The 15333-nt window shown below is 46.1% G+C and overlaps 2 protein-coding genes across 2 annotated transcripts in view; one reads left to right on the top strand and one right to left on the bottom strand.

Annotated features, from left to right (window-relative positions):
- The window catches only part of LOC125426446 (ammonium transporter Rh type B-B-like), a 15018-nt gene extending 14573 nt beyond the window's left edge, over positions 1–445 (top strand). Inside the window, exon 7 of the mRNA XM_048484705.1 lies at positions 383–445. Within this exon, the coding sequence (XP_048340662.1) occupies positions 383–445 (63 nt within the window). The remainder of the gene's footprint in view (positions 1–382) is intronic.
- A 53-nt stretch (positions 446–498) lies between these two features.
- LOC125426445 (ammonium transporter Rh type B-B-like) lies at positions 499–14593 on the bottom strand. Its single transcript, XM_048484704.1, has 6 exons — positions 14318–14593; positions 8753–8939; positions 6608–6758; positions 5132–5279; positions 2796–2962; positions 499–687 (listed from the first exon to the last, which is right to left on the bottom strand). Exons 1-6 carry the CDS (start codon positions 14505–14507, stop codon positions 499–501), a joined length of 1032 nt encoding a protein of 343 aa, XP_048340661.1. The 5' UTR covers positions 14508–14593.
- Positions 14594–15333: the final 740 nt, after the last annotated feature.

Genomic DNA, 15333 nt, shown 5'->3' with positions numbered 1-15333 from the left:
ATTCATTCATTCATTCATTCATTCATTCATTCATTCATTCATTCATTTATAGGCCGCCTCAGCCCCAAAGGGCTCGAGGCGGCTCACAGTACAGCTGTTTCCAATAACAGTACATAAAATACATAAGTAAACCTTAACCCCATTAAAACAAATTTCCAACAAACAATATTCAGGAGTTTCCCAGCCTAGACCTGGCAACCCTAACTTTCCATGGGACCTGGTAACCCAAGCTAGCAATCTAGCATTCTGTAATGGCTAGAAGAGTCCTTCCATATCACTTTTTTTTTTTAAAAAAAGAATAGAAACTGTGTAAACAAAAAAGATTTCGAAGGAAAGCTGTTCAGACACATGCACATTCGACATGCTGTCCACTTTATTTCAGCTCTCCATTTATTGTCAAGATTTTTACAGCACAGAATCGCCCATCCAGGGGCCAGGGTACTAAAAGATTGTCAAGTTTCTTACAGCACAGACTCGCCCGTCCAGGGCCCAGGGTACTTAGGGTGTGACAAAGGGAACATTTCCCCCACAATTTGCTAGATCACCTACCGTAAGGAATTTAAAGCCAAGTGTAGATATGAAGCCAGCTAGCACTCCGGCGATCATGGCCCCAAAGGGAGTCAACGCCATCTCTCCAGACGTCCCAACGACCACCCCACCAGCCAGGGCTGCATTCTGAATGTGAACCTGGAGGGGAGTGACAGGTGAGGTCAGCGGAGGGCCAGGAATGAACTGGGGAGAACAAGGTATTCCTTTTCCCCTTTCATGCTGTTTCATGTCCCCATTTCCCCAAGCCATGAAATGTTCCAGCAGTGCTTCCAATGGTGGATTCCACTGGGTAAAAGAGACTTAGGACATTTTGGGGAAATTCCCCGCCCCCCCCACATCTGTGTATTGTTAAAAGCTTTCACAGCTGGAATGAACTGGCTGTTGTGGGTTTTCCAGGCTGCGTGGCCGTGGTCTGGTAGTTTTTGCTCCTAACATTTCACCCGCATCTGTGGCTGGCATCTTTGGAGGCATGTCAAGGTGAGATGTGTTCCTCTCTGTGACACGCATCTCACCCTGACATGCATCTGAAGATCCCACAAGATAGAAAACAGTGTGCCAAGCACAATGCAATAGAACCGAACAACTCAAAAATTCAAAATTGGCACACTGACCTGGATTTGTATGTAGACATCATTTACAATAATTCAAAGCAACATTTACTCAAAGTTATTTTTTCATTGTTATTGCACACATGTAAATCCACTTACACTAATGCTAACCTTATTCTAATCTACTATAATGAGAAAATTAAAGTGCATAATATATATAAAGTGCCAGTGTCAATAAATCATATCAAAATACAATTTCATCATTTCGTTCAAGATATAATGACAAGGTCCATATGTGACTTTAAACTAATGAGTTCCAAAATTTTCTTAGTATGTCCATATTTTGTATGGTTTCAAAATGGAACTATACAAATTTTCACCAACTGTATTGACAAACAGTCATTCACAAGTCCATATGAGACCACTGTTCAATTCCAACAGAAATTTTATAGCTCCATTTTTTTGTAATTCCCAAATTGAACTTCACAACAGAGCTGATATCTCCTGTGCCTTGAGTCCATTCATAGATGGTACATGGAAAAATGAGAATCCTGTATAGAATCGCACCACGCGTCTGAATGCGTTTTCGAAGGTATCTTCCTCAGTTTACCGATTCTCAGTAGCTTGATTTCATCCTGGGGTTAACATTCTTCTACAGTGTCATCTTTCCCCTAGAGATCCCACCACTGGGCAGCCCCCTCTGTGTGGCATGGTCCCTGATCAGGTGGAAAGAGGCATGTTTTTTAAAAAAATATTCTTCAATCTCTAATAGATATGCCATTCAAATATGGATTTCCCAGATGGGGAACTCATATCCTAACCATTGTCTCTCCTTGAAATGTCAACCACTCTAAAACAGGAGCATCCTTTTCTCAAAGACCCCCTCTCCCATCAGTAGTCATTTCTCACCTAAATCACAGCGATCCCTGCTTTTACACGGTCGGACCCCAAACCCACAATTTCGTTATCACATCACATTGAGGCTCTGGGGGACACGTGGTGTGCATTCGCCCAAAGCGGAGAGGAGCCACAGATAACGAATGCTTTGCAAGAAGATATTTTAAAGGCACCACAAGACTCCAGGCCTCGCTGGACTGAAGGAAACGAAATCTGAGTCGCATGTGATACATCGGGCTATCGAAGATAAATCAGTAAGTACTATCTACTGTAGAAAGGCTTTAAAGCCATTGTCTGTGAGATCTATTGATAACTTATATCGTGGTTATATCGCAGCAGTGGCGTAGCGGTTAAGAAGAGCAGGTGCATTCTAATCTGGAGGAACCAGGTTTGATTCCCCGCTCTGCTGCCTGAGCTGTGGAGGCTTATCTGGGGAATTCAGATTAGCCTATGCACTCCCACACACACCAGCTGTGAGACCTTGGGCTAGTTACAGCTTTTCGGAGCTCTCTCAGTCCCACCTACCTCACAGGGTGTTTGTTGTCGGGGGGGGGGGGGGGGAGGGGGAGGGGGTTGTTACCCCCTTAATCTCCTTACAGGAGAGAAAGAGGGGATATAAATCCAAACTCTTCTTCTTATATTGAGTGGGGAAACACATCTGGTTCACCAGATAAGAGTGCGCCGCTCATGTGGAGGAGTGGGGAATCAAACCCGGTTCTCCAGATTAGAGCCCACTGCTCTTAACCACTACACTAGGCTGGAAGTTCCTGTGGCAGCAGGAGAGAATTGCATTGACTTCACCATGTCCAGCTTGCCTCCTGTGTTCACAAAGGCTGAGGCGGCAAAGGTGGCCAGTGTGCTCGCAGCAAGGGAGAAGTAGGTGTTCATGACCGTCCGTTGCTGGTCATCTCCGTGTGCTGTGATGGCAGAGTTGAAGCTGGGCCAGAAAAGCCACAGGAAGATTGTTCCTGCATGGAGAAAGACAGCAAGGTCCCTTATGTTAGTTCCTAGAGCGGAAGCAGAGCTGGCGCCAACTTTCTTCCCCAAACTGACATGAGAGGTGAACATTGTGAATGTAAAGGCATGAATCTATTGCATCCAAAACAGTTGAGCATGTTGACATGTTTTGGGGATTTTGAGAACAACCCCAAGGCCCCTTCCACACATGCAGAATAATGCACATTCAATCCACTTTCACAATGGTTTGGAAGTGGATTTTGCAGTTCCGCACAGTAAAATCCAGCTGCAAAGTGAATTGAAAGTGGATTGAAAGTGCATTATTCTGCACGTGCGGAAGGGGCCAAAATGGCTGCTTTGCAGAACTGGGGCTAAATGTTGGAAGGCTCCAAGCCAAGTATCCTCCCACAATGGGGGCAGCTGTTTCCCAGGGGATGCTCTCTGCAGATAAAAGGTAATGCATCCTGGGCTTTGCTGAAGATCCTTCTGCTCCACTGAGATGGAGAAACGTCATGGTTATCTCTTAGCTATGGGGAAGGAACATGTAGGCACCAAGAAGCATATCTGATTGAGCACCATGGCTCCATGGTCATACCATGGTCACAAAGGTAAATACATGCATGAATCAGATCAAGGTTAGTGCTGTTCACTCAGACCTGCAGTGGTTCTCCAGGTTTTTGAGCTAGGGTCGCCAGGTGCATCCAGCAGGGCTGGGGGATTCTCTGCTTTGTGGCCCCTCCCTGTGGCACCATTCAGCCGGCCAGTGGGGGGGGGGGACTTTCCAGCAGCAAACTGAAGCCTAGGCCTCTGTCCCCTGTAATGTGGTGATGACACCCTGGAAGTATGTTAAGTCTCGAATCCTGAAGCAATAAACAGACTCTGATTGTTGATTAGTAGCGTTTATTGACAGGCATCTCAGCACCCAGCTTGAGAAAGCCAATTTTGGCAAACCTGGCTTTTGCTATCCCCTTTATTCCAATGTTAGTTCCCCCTCCCATTTCCCCATGAAATGTGAGAAATAGTTCGTTTGGAGCTGAGGCACCCCAAGGTCGCTGATAGATAGAGATAGAGAGCCACCTGGCATCCTGCCCCGACGAGATAACGGAAACAATCCCGGTTCTCATGAGACCAAAGTGTCAGGGGAAAGCCTAGTTATCTACCTAGTGTGTGAAGCCATAAAGTAAAAATCAAGGAAAGAATGCCCCAGAAAGGCAGTGATAACATATAGCAGGCTGGTTACATATATTTTGTAGCAATTACACTTAGTTGGGAATGCATCTCAATCACCTAGATACAATCCCCCCGACAAAGTGACATCATCACATAACAGGCACCCATGCTCCGGTATCTAGTCAAACTTTTATGGTAAAATCAGCCTCTACCTTAGATTTTTGTTAAAGTCAAATACCGGAGTGTCCCTACAGCTCCCATGATATGATGACATCACTTTCAGTGTATGCCGGAAGTGATGTCACTGCATTGCTTACAATAGAGACCTAGGCCTCAATTGATGTTTTTAATTGCCCTGCCCCCCCCCCCCCCATCACCTACTGCTTGCCAGGGGGTACCTGGCAACTCTTCCTGGGAACAAAATGGGGGCTGGGACAGACACACTGACCTCACGAGAAAACCCGAAGTAGTATCATGGACACTTTAGGACAGTGGTGGCGAACCTATGGTTTGCCATGCTGGCAGGGGCTGATGGGAATTGTAGTCCATGAACATCTGGAGAGCCACAGGTTCACCACCGTGGCTTTAGGATTTGCAAATCCTAGAGCACCCCATAGAATTTTTGCAAATCTAGAGCATCTATGATATCACTTCTGGTTTTGACTGGAAGTGATGTCAATGTGCCTTTGGGATGCCCGCAGGCTCCCCCATCCCCCCATCCCCTTGCACTGGCACTTTAGACACCGGTGGGCAATGAACATGAGTGCCAGGACATCTCCACTATAGCAGGAGACTTAGCAATCCTGTCTCAGGTAGATGTCTTTCACATCACTTGATGCTTTTAACTGGAGATGTTGGGGATCGAACCTGAGACCTTCAGCATGCAAAACAGAGGTCCTACCACTGAGCCACAGCTCCTCCCTAAAGCACAGGCATAGAAATAAGTATTGTTTTGATGGATCAAGGCAAAAAGTCCCTTTAGGCCAGCAGGTGCAGTGGGTTCTTCTTACCAATCATAGCAAAGAGATCTGAATGGTACGTGGATCCGTCCCTTTCTTTGCTCTTGTCCAGATGTGGGCGATAAAGAACCCGGGAGGTCATCAGTCCAAAATAGGCCCCAAAGGTATGGATAGTCATAGACCCTCCTGCATCTTTAGCCTGGACCATGAGGTAGGAAACAAACACCCATGAGAAAAGGAAGTGAGTCTAGTAACATTTATGTGAGCAGGTGTGGACTGAGGGGCTTGCAGCAGGAGTGCCCCAATGGGGCGGGGGGGGGGGTCACCCGCTCGAAGCAATGGTGACTCCTGTGATGTGCACATGTACGTAAATGTCTTCTTTGTTGGGAGCAGTAAGGAAGCGTATTGCTGAAGCTCACAGTCTCTTGTATTCTTACTATCAGGACTGGAAATCTTACCTACACACTAGACCACAGGTGTCAAACTTGCGCCCCTCCAGATGTTATGGACTACAGTTCCCATCATCCCCTGCCAGCATCATGCTGGCAGGGGATTATGGGAACTGTAGTCCATAACATCTGGAGGGGCGCAAGTGTGACACCTGTGCACTAGACTGCAAAGTAGGGTTGTCAGCTCCAGGTTGGGAAACACCTGAAGATTTTGGGGTGGAGCCCGAGGAGGGCGTGATTTGGGGAGGGGAGGAACTTCATTGGTATAGAATGCCAAAAGTGCCCACCTTCCAAAGAAGCCCCTTTTCTCCAGGTGAACTGAACTGTGTCACCTGGAGGTCAGTTGAAATCCCAGGGGGGTCTCCAGCCACCACCTGGAGGTTGGCAACCCTGCCACAAAGGTTGCTACATGGTGTCAGAAGTGGGTGTTTGCCGAAGGGCTTTCTGGTTGATCCTCCTTGATCTGAGATTGCAAATGCCTTAACAGTCCAGGTGCTCGGGAGCAACAGCCGCAGAAGGCCACTGCTTTCACATCCTGCATGTGAGCTCCCAAAGGCATCTGGTGGGCCACTGCGAGTAGCAGAGAGCTGGACTAGATGGACGCTGGTCTGATCCAGCTGGCTTGTTCTTATGTTCTTATGAATCCTGCATTGAGCAGAAAGGATGGAAGATAGGAACGTAGGTGGTGGTGGTGGATGTTTCATGAGTTCAAATACCTCCCATTACATGTCCGGCTTGCTTGAAACAATGAATGGAACGGAACAGCCGGAAAGTCAGCTCAGTCACTGAACCCAACCCTATAAAAATCTATACCTACATCACTGATGGAAGAGTTTAAACGCTCAGTTTTTCAACCTGGATCTGGCAACTTACCCCTATCCCGCTCTGATGGCTGGGGGTACTTGGCAACTCTCAGGGTGAACCTGGGGCGTGCGGGTGGACCCTAGGCCATTAGCCTACCAGGATTTTGGCTGGTGGCCTTAATCCATCCCTTTCTATTAGACCGGGATATCCAATTTATGGTGGGTTCACTTTAGAAAAGTTGCAACTCACTGTTAATGACATCTGTACAACATACCCCAAGAACGTTCAGCAGGATGTATTCATTACAGGCAAAGAGCATGACCTCCAGCCAGGTCATGAGCAGCAACTGGACAGGACTCGTCTTCCCAAGAACAGCTCCGAAGGAGATGAGGACTGCTCCGGCACAGAAGTCAGCATTGATCATGCTGTCAGGAAACACAGGAAGTGACGTTTGAGTTGGTGGAACACAACCTCACAGGGTGTTTGTTGAGAGGGGGGAAAGGAAAGGAGATTGTAAGCCCCTTTGAGTCTCCTTACAAGAGAGAAAGGGGGGATATAAATCCAAACTGCTCCTGCTCCTGCTCCTGCTCCTGCTCCTCCTCTTCTTCTTCTTCTTCTTCTTCTTCTTCTTCTTCTTCTTCTTCTTCTTCTTCTTCTTCTTCTTCTTCTTCTTCTTCTTCTTCTTCTTCTTCATCTTCTTCTTCTTCTTCTTCTTCTTCTTCTTCTTCTTCTTCTTCTTCTTCTTCTTCTTCTTCTTCTTCTTCTTCTTCTTCTTCTTCTTCTTCTTCTTCTGTGGAGAGCTTTCAGCCTTGCAGCAGTCTCAAGGCTTTTTAATTGACCCCCTTGGCAAAGATTGGAGACTGGGAGAGGACTCTCCTGCTGGACCCTCCCTAATATGAGTGACCTGGAAGTGGAGGCAGGCAAGCTGCACAACAGGCAGTGGGACGCCTCCTCGCATGTAAACAAAGAACACAAGGAGACAACACTATGACCCCACTGCAGAGTGAAGAGCTTCGAGGAAAGCACTTCATGCATAATGCATAAAGTCTAGCTTATTTAGGAAGCCCTGGGGAAGACACGCCTCAGTCGATTATAATTTGAACCAAAATGAAGTTACATTTGGGGACAAGATTCAGTACGTACCAAGTTGGATTGTTTTTGTTTAGGAATCAATCCTGATCAAGGTCCCACCCACCCCTCCTGATTAAATTAGAAGGCTGAAACTAAAAAGACAGTTTCATTGCCAATTACCACTGCTACAAAAGGTCATTTTGTTTATCTTGTATACCTTTGAGCTTTCCATTAAAAAAATATCACAGGCTGAATCTCTTGCTTTTCATGTTTTTTGGCCCTACTATTTATAATATCTCCCTTTTATCCTTCCCTCTGTTTTTGTATATTCATACATACCATATGGCCGTGGTGGCGAACCTTTGGCACTCCAGATGTTATGGACTACAATTCCCATCAGCCCCTGCCAGCATGGCCAATTGGCCATGCTGGCAGGGGCTGATGGGAATTGTAGCCCATAACATCTGGAGTGCCAAAGGTTCGCCACCACGGCCATATACAAACACACACAATCAACCGAGTCCACAAGACAGGCAGGTGACTCTTTATTGTATTTAACATCCCGCCCTCTCTGGCCAGAACTGGACTCAGGGCGGCTAACATACATGGTTAAAATACATATATAATTAAAATACCCATACAACACAATAGAAGTAATCTCAGCTACAATAATTATAACCCCAAAGGAGATTTAAATAATTCATATTTACCCATACAAAGCACATTCTGTCCACTCCTATACCTTATTGGCCAGATAGGAGGAGATGTACATTGTCGGGGCCAACAAATGTCGCAACAAGACCAGCTTTAATTATATGCCCCATGGAATAACTCGTTTTTACAAGCTGCTAAGCTCCCACAGAGTTTTGATATCCAACAATGTTTTCCTTTGCTTCGGGGTTTCTGCTCCTTCTGGTCTCCCCCCGCCCCCTCTCCTCATGGGCGTTTCCGGGAGATCTATGGCTGGCTTTTGTGAAAAGCACTAAAATATCAATATAGCACAGAAGTATCGGTGTAACACAGAAATATCACTATAACAATTTTGAGAGCTTTAAAAATAAAGCTCGCAATTTTGCAACAACCAAGAGTGACCCAGAAGTGGAGGCAGGCAAGCTGCACAACAGGCAGCGGGATGCCTCCTCGCATGTAAACAAAGAAACACAAGGAGACAACACTATGACCCCACTGCAGGGTGAAGAGCTTCGAGGAAAGCACTTCATGCATAATGGGCTGTAGTGTTGCAGAATGGCAGCCTCTTGCATTTTTTCATGTGTTCGGGGACTTAAATTAAGCCCTGGCCTGATAACGCAACGCCCAGCCAGCAAGAGAAATTATCTGCATCGCTCACCTTTCGATTCCAACATAGATCTTGCCCTGGTGAAAAGAGTGGAAAAAGCCTTGCATGAGGATAGACCACTGGATGGCAAAGGCGGCTATCAGGAAATTGAAGGCCACGCTGCTAAAGCTGTAACGTTTCAGGAAGGTCATCAGAAATCCAAAGCCAACAAAGATCATGGTGTGGACATCTTGGAAGCCTGGGAGGAAGAAACTGGTCAGTCTTAAACATGAGCCCGGAGCTGTAGATAGCTTTCTGACTAGGGAACAGAGAATCCCGATAGCAGAAATTTTGACAACCTTCTTGACGACCCCAAGCACCTGTGAGTGTTTAACTGTCTTTGAGTTGGTAGCAAGAAACCCATAAGCCAAATATGAACAGTGGGCTTATGTGATGGAACGGCCCCCCTAACTCACAATGCCCATCTGGTTCTGACCCTGGAAGGTGTCTGGGCACCCAGTGGTCATCCCAATCTCTGCCCAGTGATACTGCACTCTCCAATTCTTGTCCAGTTCTCAGAGGGGTATGCTCATACTTCTCTGTGGGTATGGGTACATGCCTATCAATTGGTTGATTTTGGAAATTCCTGCCAAGAGGGCCACCATTCCCAGCTTCCCTTCTATGGTGCTAACTAAAGGTTTGCCCAGTGCTTGTATCTCTGTACCCATGGGACCTGAGGCGTAGCTCCAAGAGGGCCGGGGTGTGCACGAGGCACGAGGCACGCGAGCCTGTGGGGACGTGGTGGGGGTGGGGCAGGGGCGTTCGGGGGTGGGGGCGTTCTGGGGCAGGGGTGCAGGACACACCAGTGCACCTGGCGCTTTCCCCCTTGCTACGCCTCTGCATGGGGCTAGCATGGGGACAGCTCACCACACTTGCACACAACTAAAGAATTAGTGATCTAGTAACCAACCATCTCCTTCTGTGCCCATTTTGAATAATGTGCTTGAATGGAGGAAGTCTGTGTGGTGCAGAGAATGAAATGGTACAGAATTTATTAAGAGGAAAACGCCCGTGCACATACTCTACACAGCAATGGTTGAACAAGGGATACAAAAGAAAGGTGCAAACAATATCCTGTTCCTCATTCCACAGATGTCTTTCCTGATCTTATCTTAAAAGTTGCAGGGTTCTAAAAGCTACCTATTACACTGGAGTTTGTGTCCCTTTATCCCATGTGGCTATGGTGGCAATCAGGATAGAGCCCTGATGGGTGAGCTCCTCCCACCAGATTCAATAATCTTAAATGAACCCTTTCCCCTTTGTACCAAGGGCTTTTATTTCTTCTCTTTGCTCAACTCCTCTGTGGGTCAAAACTCCTTTTCCTGGGGTAACCAGGACGATCCAATCTAGCCCCCTGCCTTCCTAGGCTTTGTCATCTTCTGGGCATCAGAGTCCAGCCAGGGTGTGAGAAGTCCATTTCATTGTCTTCAACCAGGTGGGACATTTGTATTTACAAAGTTTTGAAGGCTAGGTGCCTGTTAGAGCCATTGAGGTGATGGGCAATACTTGGGAACCATTCATTTCTCCCTTCCTGCCTAAGTTCTGCTTATTGGGGAAAAAATATATTTTGAAACCAACAAGTGGGGGGTGTTTGCAGAGCTCAGAATATAGAATGGCATTTCTTCACAGCTTGTCCCCTGCAGTCAGTTTCTGGGGTTGAAAAGGGACTCAACGCTGGAGGGAGGGTAGCCTCTACTCTTTCCCCTCTGCTGAAAATCTCCCCTGTGTTGTCCCTCAAGGGCGGTTGATCCCATCAGAAACTAAAATTTTGGGATTTAGTGGGCTGCAGTGTGAAGGGGAAAAAAATCCATGATTATACACAATCTTTAAATCAATTTAAAACTTAAAAAAAGTACTTATATCCCTTTAAAACCTCCTTCCATCTACACAATGACAACATCTAAATGGGGGATTTCACTCCCATCACTTAAACATAATAAAAATTAACAGTGATCTTGAAAAAAACAGAGCCAGAAATAAAAATGAGTGGGCACACCTGGATTTGTGCAGTTTGCAGCAACTATTTTTTTTTTTGGGGGGGGGGTACCTGTTGCTGCTTTTGCTTTTTTTTTAACTAAGAAATTTTCTTAAAAGGTACCCTAATTTTTTAAATGTTACAAAGTATAAAACTTTGCTCTCTCTCTCTCTCTCTCCCTCTCTCCCTCCCTCCCTCTCTCTCTCTCTCTCTCTCTCTCTCTCTCTCTCTCTCTCTCTCTATCTATCTATCTATCTATCTATCTATCTATCTATCTTCCGCCCTTCCCAGTTGGGCTCTTTAAAATAATTGGTTGGATTGATGCACCCAGTAGTCTGGTTATGATGGGATGTTGAATGTTTGTTGTTTGTTGAATGTTGAATGTTTGTTGTCCTTCAGAATGACAAGTTAGGGTTCCGCTTCATAGAATCATAGAGTTGGAAGAGACCCCAAGGGCCATCAAGTCCAACCCCCTGCAATGCAGGAACACACAATCAAAGCACTCCTGACAGAGTTTCTCCCATCAGTGAAGGGGAGGCTCTTGCGGCTGACCTTGCCTGCTGAACTAGGAACCCCACGGCTGAAATGTACACATACGCACTACACGTTACTAGGTTCAAAGAATTCCTGTGTTAGCTAAAGCTGATATGCATGCTGATAAGAGGCGGCCTGCACACAGATTCCCTTTCTAGTTTTTATGTAAACAGCCACGGTCATTATAACTCTGTTGCACTTGGCAATGGCATAAGCAGTTTCAATAGGGGGGCCACCCTTGACAACTCTTTGGAAGTCCCCGCTGGAGCAGAATTCATCAGCTTCTGTCCTTGAGAGGTATAGCCTGTCCAGGATGAGTTATCCCAGCACTCTGACAAAGTGAGCATTAACTCTTGGTTTGGCTTTCCAAGCCAGCATGGTTTACCTCAGAGGCGTAGCTCCAAAGAGGCGCAGGGGTGGGGGTCGGCACCAGAGAACGCACCAGTGCTCCGGGCACTTCCCCCCTTGCTACACCTCTGGTTAACCTCCCTGAAAACCAGTGCTCTGACGCCTCTTCCAGTCTCTATTTGCATTAAATGTGCCAGTTTTAAAGGAACTTGCTCGCTATTTTCAGGACAGCATTTTTGTAAAAGCAGCAGAGCTGTCGTAAAGTTGGAATTATTCCGATGGCACCTCAGTGAGGGATAAGCGCTTTTGTTTAGCACTGTTTATTGAATGCATTTCTTATTCTGACTGCCCTGTTTTCTAATTTCTGTAATCTGGTCTTTGCTTTTCTTATGCTATGTCCGATCCTGATGCAGTTGCTTTGTTTTCTAACTTTGTAATGCCACCTTACTACAATGTTTATGTCCTGTAATGTTCTTATTGTATTGCTAACTTTTGTAATCCACCTCGAATCTCAGCAAGAAAGGCAGACGACAAACAGAGCAAATAAATGAACAACTACAGAAAAATACTGAGCCATTACGCGTTGAGCCCAAGCTGAGCTAAAATCACACTTGAACTTTAGGACTGGCTCTGATTGAATTCACCCTGGTGCTCTCTTTCCCTGCCTTGTGAAATATCCGGGAACCCTCAGAAGCAAACCTGAGAATTCTCTGAGAATGAGCAGTAGTGAAGAGCCAATTAGGAGCTGTGACCTAGACCCCTTCCGCACCTGCAGAATAACGCACATTCAATCCACTTTCACAATTGTCTGCAAGTGGATTTTGCTATTCCGCACAGTAAAATCCAGCTTCAAAGTGCATTGAAAGTGGATTGAAAGTGTATTACTCTGCATGTGCGGAAGGAACCCTAGAAACCCTGGATCGTCCTATCATGGAGAATGCCATGTGTTCCATTACAACCTACAAGATTCAAAAGGTATGATTTTGGGGTATCCTACGATCCATCAGAATCACATATCTAGAGCCCAAAGTTGTTCTCTGTAGCTCCCTACCACCAGAACCTGTCTGCTTAAGGTAGACTTTGGGGCTCAGGGTTAAGTTGAGAAAACCAGCGGGGGAAATTTCAGTGAACAAAATAACATGTCACTCTGTTCTGCAGGAAGGTGTTTGTATGTATCGGTTTGAGGTGTTCAATGAGAGTTTGGCTTTTCTGGAACATTGTGGCTGGCGTAAGGGCCATACAGATGAGTGGCTTTCTCCCTTTTCCCTGCGCTGTTTCTTCGTGGGCCCCAAATTTCACTGTGTGTGTCACACTCCTCCTGAAATTCCATCTTAACTAAGCGAATCCCGAAAACTAATCCTTGAACTGAAGCATGTCCAATTTGGCACATTATTGAGTTCATTTGAATCTCCCTCCCTTATTACTGATGCATATATGCATATTGATAAAACACTGCAGTTTGAGGCAATCATCGATATGACTGCATCAAGATTCTTTCTGTGCCCTGTTATAAATTATTGCAGCCACATGCTCTTGTGCATTGGCAAAATACCACCACACACATACATACGCAGAAGAATCATGATCCAACACCACATATGACCAAATTAAAATTGCTTTTTAAAATGAATGCGCATGTGCACGCTGTAAAGCAGAGGCCTTTTTTGCACATGCAGAATAATGCACTTTCAATCCACTTTCAATGCACTTTGGATTTTACTGTGTGGAATAGCAAAATCCACTTTCAAACAAGTGTGAAAGTGGGTTGAATGTGCTTTATTCTGCATGTGCGGAAAAGGGCAGAGGAAGAACACAAATGAACAGTGGCAACCAAAGCAAACTGTACATGCAGAACTTTCCGTATGAACTTTGGAAATAAAGAACGGAGCAGCGGATGAGGATTCCTAATGCATCAATTCTATTTTTGGGTGGGGAAGGGAGCTCCCAAAAATCAGACCCACCAAAATTATCTGGAGATAATTTTGTATACAAACTCTGAAAACTGTATTGATCCCTAAAGGATAAACTGAACCCATATTTACTGTATCAACACACAAAGGGGCTGACTGCATAAGACCGTTTAGTGCAAGTTCTGTTTCTCTTAATATGAAGCCAACTAGATCCTGCCAGCAAGCCCCAAACCAGAAGAAATGCTGATTTTGCTATTGTTTCCCTCTCACTTTATATGCAAAGATAGGCTGCCTCTGATCCTGGAAGTTCCATGCCATTGCCATACCTCATGGCAACCAGTCCCATAAGGTAATGGCTACTCTGAATCTACTGCCCATCACTTTAACTGGGTGAGCTCCAAATATTATGGGAAAAGGAAAAACATCTGTGTGTGTGTGTGTGTGTGTGTGTGAGCGTGCTTTCTGTACTTCTATCATGTCCCACAACCTTTTTAAAAAGCCTGAAATATTTTAGCCTTACCAGGCAGGTACAGGACTGTTCCATTCCCTTAACAATGATAGCTGCTCTTTTAGGCAGAATCTTTCCATTTCTTTTTGAGATGAGGACAATAACCAACACACCAAACCCCTCTGAGGCTCAATTGGGGACTTTCCGGCTCATAGTTCTCTCCTCTGCTGCTTCACACTCCCCCCACCCCCGTCCAAAATCATCCGGACTTGGAGATGTATCACATGACACCGAATTAAAACCTCCCCATACAGGAGCTGTCTATCAGAGTGGGTTCCGTTAGGTCAGGGGAAGCTACTTACTTGGGTAACGTATGTAAAATTCGTGGTCCAGGTGGCTTTTGTTGTGGAGTTCCAGTTCCTTATGCCATAACTTGGGGCTCGTTTGGTCATTGTAACGGACAAAAGAAGCAAAGAGGATAATGGTTAGGAGCTGAAGAAGGAGACAGAGCAGGGGCAGCTTGAGTCTTAAGCTGGTTGTGTGGCCCGACATAGTGGGAAGAGGGGAGAAGGAATGGGCAGGAGAGGAGAGCAGGGCAGGAATCTAAAGCCCGGCCCAGGTACGAAGATCTCTACTCCTTACCTGGCCGAGGCCCCACCTTCGATTCAGTTTCCTGGGAAGTCCCCACCCAGTCACAGGCAACAGCCACTCCATGGCAGAGGAAATGTTTGCCTGTGACTTGGCTCTGGCACAGGCCCAATGCCAGGGGAGGCGCCAGGGTACTGGGGAGAATGACGCTGATAAGGAGGAGCAGTTTTGAAAGAGTTACTCAACCGCCTTGGCCTTCTGCCATGACAGGCCAACTAAAGCATGTTTATTTTTTTCTCCCTGAAGCGTTCGTTTGCCAGCTTGTTACACCTGGGAATAGCTGTAGCTTACTTGTAGCCTGTGTTGGTCTCAAGGGATGACAGGTTTGGGGGTTGGAATGTACAACATCATAAGCTCTAGAATCTCGAGGAGCAGCAGTGGCATAGTGGTTAAGAGCAGGTGCACTCTAATTTGGAGGAACCGGGTTTGATTCCCCACTCTGCCGCCTGAGCTGTGGAGGCTTATCTGGGGAATTCAGATTAGCATGTACAACACACACCAGCTGGGTGACCTTGAGCTCTCTCAGCCCCACCTACCTCACAGGGTGTTTGTTGTGAGGGGGAAAAGGGAAAGGAGTTTGTGAGTCTCTTGCAGGAGAGAAAGGGGGATATAAATCCAACTCTTCTTCTTCTTCTTCTTCTTCTTCTTCTTCTTCTTCTTCTTCTTCTTCTTCTTCTTCTTCTTCTTCTTCTTCTTCTTCTTCTTCTTCTTCTTCTTCTTCTTCTTCTTC

Source organism: Sphaerodactylus townsendi, linkage group LG02 (genome assembly GCF_021028975.2).
Source record: "Sphaerodactylus townsendi isolate TG3544 linkage group LG02, MPM_Stown_v2.3, whole genome shotgun sequence".
NCBI lineage: Eukaryota > Metazoa > Chordata > Lepidosauria > Squamata > Sphaerodactylidae > Sphaerodactylus > Sphaerodactylus townsendi.
The sequence above is the reverse complement of the archived record's forward strand: the minus strand, read 5'-3'. Positions and strand labels throughout refer to the sequence as shown.

Coding starts and splice junctions, on each gene's coding strand:
- LOC125426445 (XM_048484704.1), bottom strand. CDS start 14,507: ATGTCGGGCCACACAACCAGCTTAAGACTCAAGCTGCCCCTGCTCTGT. Junction 6,759..8,752: donor ATCTATGTTGGAATCGAAAG/GTGAGCGATGCA, acceptor GTTTCCTGACAG/CATGATCAATGCTGACTTCT. Junction 688..2,795: donor CAGGAGGCAAGCTGGACATG/GTGAAGTCAATG, acceptor ACTCCCCTCCAG/GTTCACATTCAGAATGCAGC.